Raw genomic sequence first — 12,497 nt, 5'->3', positions numbered from 1 at the left:
GAGTTTGTTTTCACCCCTTTCTGTTTGTCTGTCTGTCTGTTTGTTTGTTTGTTTGTTTGTTTGTCTGTCCGTGTACAAGATATCTCAAAAAGTTTTGCACGGATTCGGTTGAAACTTGGTGGACAGGTTGGGTGTGTGACAAGGACGAACTGATTCGATTTTGGTGAAGATCCGAATCTGGATCTGAAATGAGAATTATTTAATTTTTTAAGTGATTCTTCCCCATTTAGAGACGGGGTGCAGAACGATATAGTTGTGGATAACGTGATGTGGACCAATAGGGTGCAGAACGATATAGTTGTGGATAAGTTGTGGATAACGTGTGGATAACGTGATAACGTGATTTCAAACATGTATTGGGCCCGATGTGTTCTCATGGATCAGGTATTACGTGCTGGAGGTATGCGCTCGACCGAGAGCCCTTAGAGTTTTATTGTTTGTTTGTCTGGGCCATATCTCATCCATCCTTTGAGCGAGGAAACTGATATTTGGACATGACAGTGACCAAGTGATTTGGCTACAAAGAATATTTTTCATTTCTTCATTTAACAATTAATTGATTAATTACTTCATTATTACGGATTTATTAATTACTTATTTGTTTTATCTTTCATCTGGACAATATCTCAGCCATCCTTTGAGCTCGGAAGCCGATATGAGACAAAAGTGAAGATGTGCTTTGGCAAAAATGCAATTTTTTTATTTTTTTATTCATCAACTAATTGATTAATTGCTTAATTATTACCGATTTATTAATTACTTATTTATTTTATTTCTCATCCTGGCAATATCTCAGGCATATTTTGTGCTTGGAAGCTAATATTTGGACATGACAGTGACCAAGTGATTTGGCTATAAAGTGTATTTTTGATTTATTGAAAAGTCAATTAAGTATTTTTTTTCTTGTTTGTCTGGCGATATCTCAGCCATCCTTTGAGCTGGGAAACTGAAATTTGGGGACAAAATTTAAGATGTGCTTTGGCAAAAATGACATTTTTTTATTTTTTGATTAATCGATTTATTGATGAATTACTTAATTATAAATTTATTAATTCCTTATTTAATTTCTTTCTCATCTGGACAATATCTCAGGCATTTTTTTTTTTAGCTAAGAAGCTGATATTTGGACATGGCAGTGACCAAGTGATTTGGCAATAAAGGGATTTTTTGATTTAGTGATAAATCAATTAATCGATTAATTATTCATTTTTCGATTAATCACTTCATTTTCAAAAAGTTACAGATTCGGATGAAACAGTGGTGGTTTTGTTATGCTATTAGCCAATTGATTAAGAAATTAATTATATTACAATTGTTATCTATTTATTTAAATTATGCAATCAATCAATTAATCAATCAATTTTTGAATACGGCTCCCTCCCAATTCTGACTCCATGTGCTGCAAGACGGCATAGAAAGCACCCCGGCGATGTCATGTGCTGGAGGATTTGTTATTTATTTATTTGGCATGGGGACGGTGTACTTTGAATGTACCGCTACTTTTTATTATTTCATTCCTGAAGATTTTCAAGGTAACACACACAACAGGTGAACACGTCTTCCGTCCGCTCGCCAAGCGGTTTGCTTGGCGTCGCTTTACAACATGAGTCTCCGTGGAAACAAGAAAGAAAATACAAGTTTTCAAACGGAGTCAAATCATGTGGTTTCAACACCAAAGAGCCAGATTTGCTCGGATGAAATTACCCTATATGTTGGCAGCCATCTTGGATTGATGCAAATAAAGGGGAAATCCGATCAGAAAGCTGCTGAATTGAGAAACTTCTCCAGAATGTGTTGATTATTTTAAAACTTTAGATCATTTAAAAATTCCATCTGGAAGGTACAAAATAATGTGAAGATGTTGAGAATGTGAAATGAGTGGTGGCCATCTTGGATTTATACAAATTTATACAATTTAGGGACATGAAAGTGCAAAGAGAGTCGATCATCATTTGAAGTGTTGGAACAAGTATAAAAACACAGGAAGCATCACTTTGGCATCAAATCAATGTCTGTATGACCTTTATTGGCAAAGTTTTTTTTTTTTTTTGGTTTTAAAGAAAATTTGGCGTAATTATGGAAATGGAATTTCCAAAATATTTTAAACCAAGAATCCATTTAATAAATGTGGTGCATCGATGAATAATTAAAAAAAAAGTTTGGCCTTTGTTCTATCCTGGGTAGAGGTAGCCCCTTCAAAGACCCCTTCAGGTCGCTGGACTATTGCTTGTGGTATCATTTTGAATCTGATGACGGTGGCCATTTTTGTCCCCCACCCCACCAACAATGTTGGAGACAGAGACATTAAAATGAACTCTCTCCATGACCGATCGTCCGTCCATGTACTTATACGTACACGATATTTCAAAAACCCTTGAACATTTCGCTTTCATATTGCACATATCTATTCCTCATGACATTATTGTAGCCTGATGAGATCATGGCTATGATTGGCTGAATTTTGTTGCCACAGCAACCATTACAGTTACTTGGCTTGTGCACACGATATTTCAAAAACCGTTCAAGTTTTGGCTTTCATGTTTCACAGATCCATGCCTCATACCACCCAAAAGGTGGGGGACAAAGAGTATCAGCTCCATGTGGCCAATGCAACAATCAGCAACACTCTTAATCACCTGATGAGTGATCAAAATGGAACGGTCAAGACAGAACGACTGGCTTGGAAATCGATAGAAAGCCACCTGCTTATGGAACATGCACTGGAGCAGCGCGTCGTTGTGTCCACTTTCCGCCAGGACTCCAGGGGCCTCCATCTGGCCATCTCTCAGGCAGATGCCTGACTCATCCCCATCTTCTTGAGATGCGAATCAACCAACTGCAACCAATAGATACGTGGTCAGCTCATTGTCGTCCTCCACTCATGAGGCTTCCTCGTTGAGAGAATCTGGTGGACAGCATCAGTGTCAGGAAAACGAGCCACATGTCCATACAGCCACAACTGACACTCATGGACTATGCAGGTAACAAATCTCATTTGAGTCTCCCTCAACAACTGATCGTTGGATTCAAAGTCTGACCAGCGATAGCGAAGGATTCCACGAATAGACCTGGTAGCAAAGGAATCAAGTCTCCATCTCAGATCTATGGTCAGAGCACAAGGCTCACATCCATAGAGCAAGATGGAAAGCACCAAGGACTTGAAGACTTGGACTTTCATCCTCCTGCACAGGTACCGAGAGTGCCACACCCTATGCTCCAGTGAATCCATGACTCCCCAGGCCTGACCCAGACGTCTATTGACCTCTGGCTCACAGCCAGCAGAGACATGAATATCACTGCCAAGGTAAGTGAAGATCTCCGTGACCTCAACATCCTCACCACAAACGGGTACAGATAAGATAGCAGCATCCACGATGTCATTCAAATCCTGGATCTGAGTTTTGACCAAGGAAACCCGTAATCCCAGGGGCTCCAACTCCTCATTCAGCTCCTCGAGGGCCCCCAAAAGGATATCTGGAGTCTCCACAAAGATGACTGCATCATCTGTAAAATCAAGGTCAGAGGTCTTGACATTCCCAAACAATGTACTGCAGCTTGATCTCTCCAACATCCTCCCCAGAATCCAGCCCATGCAAGTGCTGAAAAGTGTGGGGGCCAGTATACACCCCTGATGAACTCCAGTAACAACGGGAAATAAGTTGGAGATGGAACCACCACACCTCACAGCGCTCTCAGAACCAGTGCAGTTCAGACATCAGATTAGTCAGTTTTGGTGGCACCCCACAGAGATTAAAAATCTTCCAAAGGGCATCCCGATTCACTGAATCGAATGCTTTGCAGAGATCAACATAGGCTACAAGCAGCCCCTGCTGAAACTCTCGTCTGCCTTCGATGAGGACACGAAAAGCAAGGACATATTCAATCGTTGACCTCTTTGGTGTAAAGCCTGACTGCTCTGGATGCTGGTGCTCAAGCAGATGCTGGTGAACCCGATCAGGAATTATCCGAGCAAAGACCTTGCCCGGCACTGAGATCAGCGTCACCCCTCGGTTGTTGTTGTTGTAGTCTTGGCGATCACCCTTCCCTTTCCAGAGAGGGACAACAAGGCCCCTCTTCTAGTCAGTTGGGATGATGCCTGTGTTCCAGGCAGAGCACAGAACTGCATGCAACGACAAGAGTACAGCATTTTCACCAGCCTTGAGAAGTTCAGCATGGATGTCACAGATCCCAGGAGCTTTATCCCATTTCAACCGGTTTACCACATCCTGTGTTTCCACAAAGGAATGTGAATCACATTTGATTGGAGGGTCAGCAATAGGGATTGTAACACCCCTAACATCCAACTCAACAGCTGGTGGATCAGCCTGGTACAACCGCTCAAAGTAACTGGCCCAGCGGGTCTTCACGTCAGACCCCTCTGTCAAGAGCACACGCCCCTCTGCTCCAACTACAGTACACCACGGACTTGGAGGTACACAGTGCACGAATTCCCCTTGACGAGAATCACTTGACCACAGGTGATGCTCTACCCCCTCAGAGATTTCTTGCCCATAGACCTCCTTGTCCACATTCAGCGCATGTACAGTTTTTCGCCTCAGCTCCCTGAACAGCTCAGCTCTGTCATGAGCCGAGCCCTGTGACTGGTCATTGGTATCCAGTGTCCCTTGAGAGAAAAAAAATATTCTTTGTCCAATGAAGAGTTCCAAAACATCTACCAGCAACCATTAGAATGGTGGTCTTGAAGGCGCTCCACAACTCCTCAGGATTCCCCAAAGCACCCAGATCCCCCAAATCCCCACTCAGCTTTTTCACAAACTCCTCAACTGCACTCTCATCCTTGAGCTTGCCAACATCTAACCCAGGCTGGGATGCCACCATTCTCCGATATTCAAGCTGCAACAACAAGCCTGTGGTCGGTATTGAGGAACTGAGCACTCCGGCAGACCCTGCCATTAATCCTGCAGCGACCATCAACGACGACATGGTCAATCTCCTTTGACACACTGCCAGCGTTGGAATAGCAAGTCCAGCGATGAGGTTGTGGGGACTGAAACCATGAACCAGCCACCCTAACTCCACGACCTCTTGCAAAGTCAAGGAACTTGGTGCTATTCAGGTTCACAATTCCAGACCCATGGGGACCAACACACATCTCATAACCATCCCTATCAGTTGCAGTCAAAACCTTGAAATCCCCCAAGACTAGAAGTGTATCTCTCCTGGGGCACTGATCAACCACAGACTCGAGTGTGGCACAGCTTGCGTCCTTCACGGTGAGGTCACTTGTCCTCAGTCGGAACATAGACAGAGACCAGGGAAATGACACCTAAGGAATGATGAATCCCTCGTCTCATAATACACTCGTTGACCGGTGTTACCTCAATTATCATTGGAGTCAGCTTATTGGACACAGCTACAGCAACTCCTTGGGCATGGTAACCATCAGAGCAATAGTCGGTGTAACCACCCGCCATGATCTCACCACTATCCGGTGTCCAAACCTCAGAGAGAGCTGCAATACCGATGTTCAAACACTTGAGCTCAGATGATAACAGACACAGATGATCATCCTCTTAGAGATTCGAGATTCCAGGTCCCCACTTGAAGGGACCACCTCATGTTAACCCAAGGAGACCGCAGTCTGTTGGATGACACCTCAGCACCACTCAACCACACACCACCGCAATCTGACCCAGGAAGTTTATCCCGTACTTTTCCTCCGATCAAGGAATGGGGCTCCAGAAGGCTTTGCTCAAATCCCCTCATCTTCACTTTTTATATCTCTACCTTTCATTATCTTAAACATCTCCATCATATCTCCTCGTAACCACCTCCTTACTAGTGTATAAAGTCCTGTCTCCTTCAGCCACTCCTCATAGCTGAGTCCAGCTAGGCCCAGAATCAATCTAGTAACCCTGCACTGAACCCTCTCTGTGGCATCTATGTCCTTCCTGAACTGTGGTGACCAAAACTGCCACAACATTCTAGATGTGGCCCTCACTAAATTTCTGTACAATGTTAACACGACCTCTTTTGATTTATAATTGATCCCCCCCAAATAGAACATAAAATCCTATTTGCTTTACCTATAGCTGCCTGGTCCTGTGCTTCCTGCTTCCCTCCCGTATCCATTCGCACCCCAGATCCTTCTCCCGTGTGACATGCTCCAAAATTACTCCTTACATCCTGTAATCTCTATTTTCATTGATCTTTCCCATCCCCAACACCTTAAACTTGCTCAGGTTAAATTATATCTGCCAATCTTTTGCCGAATCTATACAAGTATCAGTACTTTCCTGTACCTGATCACCACCCCCTCTGCACCTAACCTCCAAACTATGCGTTATCCGCAAATTTGGAAAGCTTACTCTTTACCCCATTATCCAAATCGTTGATGTAAATCATGAAGAGTAATGGTCCGAGTGCTAAGGTACCCCACTACTTACATCCTCCCAGCAAGACATCCTCCCACTCACAGCCACTCTTTACTTCCTACCACTAAGCCAGTTTGCAATCCAATTATCTACCTGACCCACCATTCCACAAGCTCTCACTTTGGCTAACAACCTCCGATGTGGTACCTTATCAAATGCCTTCTTAAAGTCTAGATATACGATGACCACTGTCTTTCCCTCATCCACCCAATGAAACACTGCTTCATAGAACTCTAAAAGATTTGTTAAATAGGAACTACCTTTGGTAAACCCATGCTGACTACCTTTAATTAGTTTGTATTTATTTGAATGGTTTCTCATCTGATCCTTAATTAATGTCTCCAACACCTTCCCCACAACTGAAGTCAAACTAACAGGTTTATAGTTTCCCAATTCTTCTCTGGATCCTTTATTAAATAATGGTTTTACATTTGCTACTCTCCATTCCTCCGGTACCTGTCCTTACTCTAGGGAGTATTGAAAATATCCGTTAACATCTCACTTACCTGCTCAGCCACCTCCCTCAATACTCTCAGGTGTATATTATCTGGACCTGGAGCCTTATCTACTCTTAGATTACCTCGCTGTTCCACTACTTCCTCCACTCCAACCTGGATCTTCTGTAAAAGCTCTTCCTCACCTCTTTGACAATTCTCCTGACTGTTCTTGTGTAAAAGTTGAAGAAAAATACCTGTTTAATAAGCCTGCTATCTCAGCTTTATCACCAACCACTCTCCCGGTGCGATTCCTCAATGGGCCCACACTGGTCCGAACCTGTTCTTTTCCCCTGATATAATTAAATAAAGCCTTGCTATTATGTTTAATATTATTAGCCATGTCCTCATTCTCTCTGTTGGCTTGCCGAGGTATTTTCTAAACTTGCCTCTGTTTACTCCGATAGATTTATGTCACAAACTCCAGTCCAAGTATTGTAAACCTCATGAATGCCTTCTGCTTCTTCTTTATAGCATGAGTTTGGAGGGGGGTTTCCCCCCCCAAAATATGTATTTGCTTTCTTCTCTGAACCTACTCACAAAATTCAGATGAAACTTCACCACAACCTTCATCACCAGTGATGTACCAGAGTTTGTTCCTTATGTTAGAAAAATCGGGATCTAAGGTTGTGTAAGAGGGGGGGGAGTTGCCCCCAAAATATATATTTTCTTTTTTTCTCCAAAACTTCACAATTTCAATGAAGCTTGATCACAACCTTCATCACCCCCGATTCACAACATTAAAAATAAAATAGATATTTTTAAAAACACCAGGGGCAAAAAGGTGTCCAAAGGAGAGTTGCCATCCCTCCTCCCCAAGAAGTATTTGCTTTCTTCTCTAAAACCACACACAATTCTGATGAAACTTGATGAGAACCTTCATCACCAGTGATGGCCCAAAGTTATCCATGGAAAAAAAAAAAAAAAAACCAGAATGGAAGAAAAACCTTGGAACTGTGAATTGTTCATTTATCAAATTCCGCTTTTACAAATCAAGGAACCATGAAGGCAACGGAGACAGAACCATCAGTTTAACTTCCTCCCCCACAATCAAATAAATATATATTTTTAATGGTAACAATCTTTGAAAGTGGTGGGATAAATACTAATTGCACAAATTTTGAGGAAGGAAAGGAAAAAAAAAAAAATAACTTGGGGGGGGGGGGCAACCTACTTAACACACTGACGTTTTTAAATGCCATGAACAAACTTTGTGGTGTAGTTTGAGAAGTTACAGGTATTTGTGGACGGAGAACACAATCGCAAAAGCTCCTGGTGAAGTAGAAATAGAACCACTGGAACTGCAGTTTATCTGGAAACAGCTTGGTGTAACTGAAATTTGGCAGGAATTTACCAAGTCGATTAATTTTTGAAATAGTGGAAGGACCTGAAAGTTCCTGTAGTGTCCATCTTGTTTACCCCATCCCTCTCAATGTCTGTTCCCCACCATTTTCTCCTTCCCTCTCCAGCTCCCCAATGTTCTGTGTGTTCGTTCTCATAAGAGCTGACATTTGGAAAATGAAAAATTAAAAATAAATAAGGTCTGCCATGTCGACAGACTTGGTCACGTGACCAGAACGAGCTTTGCACTTAATCACAAAAGTCAAAACAGGCGGCTGCCATTAATACGAGTAAAACTAAGTGCAAATAAGAACATTAAAAAAATATAAATAAATACAAAAAGAAAAAAAAAAAATCATTTTCAGCAAGAATTTTATTTCCATCACAAATCCAATCCATTCAATGTGAAACCAAACAAAAACATTTCCAAAATGGAAGAAAAAAAGAAAAAAAAAAAGAAAAGAAAAAAAAAAAAACACCTGTGGACTTTCACTCATTTGCTTTGTTCATCTGCACCTCTGCACCGGTTGATTTACAGACATCACCGGAGCGATCGGAATCCTGGTGCTTCATTTCGACAGCAAGATTTAACGGGGTTTTCCGCACGGAGTCAAACGCCGTGTTGAGAGATTTGAGAATTCTGGTTAAATAGACACGACCGTTCTCTGCAGCAACTTGGATCATGGAAGAACTCTTCCTGAACAACTCTCGCCCGGCCTTGCTGGATACGGCAAAGAGCCGACGGTAAAAATCAAGGGCCGAGGAGCTTGGTATGACAACTTTCTCTTCATGGGTTTCACCTTCTGCAGGATGTACAGGTATTAGTTTCTACAGGGGTATAAAAACAGCATCACATCCACAAAGCACAAACTTACCTGTCTGATCTTGTGGCAGGTATCCATCCAATTTAGAAAGCATCGAATCTGCACCAGACATGACCACCTGTCCAAACTTGGTTTTCATAAGAGAGTCTGAACCGTCCAACACGGCCTGCTTGGATCTCTCCAAACCTGCTCCGACCTGGGACTTGGACCAATCCAGAAGGACCCCCATTTGTTTTGGGGCATTTTGTAAGTTCTTCTTCACATCATCAAGAACCTGTAAACAAGGAAATGTCCAATTACTGCACAGTGGAACATTTAAATTACAAGATTCATTTATTTCTCCAGTTGAAAACAGACATATACACGTCTCCACCAAATTACATTTCACTGCAGAAAGATTCACAATCACTTCCCACATTCACCGTACCTTGTTGGCAGGTTGCTGCAAGATCGGGACCTTCGCTTCCACAAGATCCAGACCCCGGCAAGCGAGTTCGTCAACAAACTTAACTGAGAATAGATGGGAAAAAAATAAAAACAAAAAAGTGCACAAAGTTAAATATATAAACAGAATTTCAGACATGTCCGATGTGCACAGAATCACTCACTCTGTGGATGAAGAATCCTGGCGATTAGTTGGATCCCACTGGAGACGATCACAGCAACTCCCGTAACTCCCTGTTCCACCATGTTACCCACAGAGAGAAGAACAGGCCGAGACTCCTTCCCTCTCTTGTAGGACTGAACCAACTCATCCATGGCAGAACTGAACAACGGGAGTGAATACAATCTCTGCACCACATTCTGTGGACAAGAACGTAGTTAAAACAATGAGGATCTCATTCTGAAACAGCAAGGGATTAACTTTTAATATCCTTGTGAAAAGATCTGATCCTGGGAATGAAACATCAAAGCCCCAACCTCACCTTACCAGTTCAGGTTACATGAACATCCATCATTTAGTTTGTGTCTTTACACCTCAGAGCAAACAAGCAGAGACTCATCAGGAAACACAATGGAACACGAGCTCGGCAACCTCACACATTGAACATGATGTCTTCTGGATTCACTCACACTGTGTCATGTATATGTACGTGTATGTGAAAGAAAATAAACGCTGCCCATTCTACCTTGAAGTAGAGAAACCTTTGTTGGAGGAAAATAAAATGAAACCAGCACAGAGTAAAACCACCAGCACACTGGCTCAACTGGTCCACTTCTTTGTTTTTTATTATTCATTTTAAACTGTTAAAGTTCACAAAGTGTGGAAACAATTTAAAATAGAGAACAAAAAATAATTTATACACAGACACATCTCTCAAATTACAAAAACTACAATGTGAGTAACACGTACCATGTGCTGGGGCCTCATGGGGTGTGAATGGACCGGGTACCTCCCAATAACTTGGTGGTGGCAGAGAGTTTTACAATTTACAAATTTAATTTAGTTACATTGTGTTACTTGCTCACACCAAGTGTGGTTTTGTGTGATGATCTTGAAAGTAAGTTTACGTTAATGACCTTTGGTCATAGTTTTTTTTTCTCCAGATACATTGACCCTGGAGTGGTTGGGGAAGTACGTGTGGTACAGTTTAATATATATATATATATTTATCTTTAAATATCGCTACAAATGTTTCAGGAGATGAATCGTTTTAACACCTCGAACTTCAATTTTGAAATCAATTATATTTATTTCTAATTAAAATTGATCTTTCAAGCTCTTCACACTGAGTGGGTTCGGGTACGATAACACCAACCCAATGGTTTTGTGACATTAGCACAACAACGGCCAACATTGTAAAGTTATCTGGACCTGCACAATGAGGTAATTTTACACACACACACACACACACACACACACACACACACACACACACACACACACACACACATACACACACACACACACACACACACACACACACAATTTTTTATTTTTTTTAACTGCACGAGTCTGTTTGTATAAACCATCGAGTCTCACCACCAAACACTGTCAGGCCACATTAGAAAGGTTTGCTCAACAAATGAGGGATTAGTAGATGAATGTAAGATGAGTATTCAAACCTTCAGAACATTCACATGAACCGTTTGGATTGGAATTGGATGTTTAAACATCCCACAACTTCAGGGTGTAACATACAGGAAGGACCCAAACCCCAACCCACCACACCTGTCCATCAGTTCAACTCCATTAAAACGTTTCAACAATTCAAATGAATCATATTTAAATCCCTGAGATTTGCTCCAGTTATCCCAACTAATCAGATTCGAACTCGACCTCGATCCACCAGGTTCAGATGAAGAACCAACGAACCCACCTTGGTACCGACGGTCTGAACCTCCACGGCCATTACGTTCAAACCGAGAACCGTTTAACGGGGAGAGAAACGGGGAGGATTACCTGGACCGACAAGGGTTAAATCAAGGTGAGAACCACCAGGTGTGGACCGGGAACCTGAACCACGGGATAGAGAAGGGAAGGACAAAACGAATGAATTTTTTTTTTTTTTAACCTTTTTATACAAAAACACGAACACCTGGTCCTCTGACGTCACAACGGTGCGCATTCACAATCAGGAATTTCACCCAAATTATCATTTTATTTCACTCCGAGGATTTATTAAAACAATGATATTTACACAAACATGGAACATTCTGGATGTTTCCACGTGACTCCGTTTATGTGTTTTATTTAAATCTTATTATCAGAAACATGTCAAAGAAAACCAGAACACGGCAGGTGATCATTTGGCCCGTTATACCTGTACCGACTCACGGCAAGTGGTCATTTGGCCCACTCTCCCTGTGCCTGCACACAGCAGGTGGTCATTTGGCCCACGATACCTGTGCCAGCACACAGCAGGTGGTCATTTGGCCCGTTATACCGGAACCAACTCACGGCAAGTGGTGATTTGGCCCATAAAACCTGTACCTGCACACAGCAGGTGGTCATTTGGCCCTCTATACCTGTACCAGCACACAGCAGGTGGTCATTTGGCCCACGATACCTGTGCCTGCACACAGAAGGTGGTCATTTGGCCCACGATACCTGTGCCAGCACACAGCAGGTGGTCATTTGGCCCGTTATACCGGAACCGACTCACGGCAAGTGGTCATTTGGTCCACTCTACCTGTGCCTGCACACAGCAGGTGGTCATTTGACCCTTTTTTCCTGTACCAGCACACAGCAGGTGGTCATTTGGCGCACGATACCTGTGCCTGCACACAGAAGGTGGTCATTTGGCCCACGATACCTGTGCCAGCACACAGCAGGTGGTCATTTGGCCCGTTATACTGGAACCGACTCACGGCAAGTGGTCATTTGGCCCACTCTACCTGTGCCTGCACACAGCAGGTGGTCATTTGGCCCACGATACCTGTTCCTGCACACAGAAGGTGGTCATTTGGCCCACGATACCTGTGCCAGCACACAGCAGGTG

At 42.7% G+C, this 12,497-nt stretch overlaps 1 protein-coding gene across 1 annotated transcript; it reads right to left on the bottom strand.

Moving 5' to 3' along the window:
* Window positions 1-8,621: 8,621 nt before the first annotated feature.
* On the bottom strand, window positions 8,622-11,527 carry LOC147009240 (perilipin-2-like). Its single transcript, XM_085863018.1, has 5 exons — window positions 11,376-11,527; window positions 9,663-9,858; window positions 9,482-9,564; window positions 9,106-9,328; window positions 8,622-9,033 (listed from the first exon to the last, which is right to left on the bottom strand). Exons 1-5 carry the CDS (start codon window positions 11,406-11,408, stop codon window positions 8,720-8,722), a joined length of 849 nt encoding a protein of 282 aa, XP_085719144.1. The 5' UTR covers window positions 11,409-11,527; the 3' UTR covers window positions 8,622-8,719.
* Between the last annotated feature and the right edge of the window lie 970 nt (window positions 11,528-12,497).

Source organism: Eptatretus burgeri, chromosome 17 (assembly GCF_056783735.1).
Source record: "Eptatretus burgeri isolate ZD-2024b chromosome 17, Ebu_testis_v1, whole genome shotgun sequence".
In the NCBI taxonomy this organism is placed as follows: Eukaryota; Metazoa; Chordata; class Myxini; order Myxiniformes; family Myxinidae; genus Eptatretus; species Eptatretus burgeri.
This window is presented reverse-complemented; position numbering and strand designations above follow the sequence as displayed.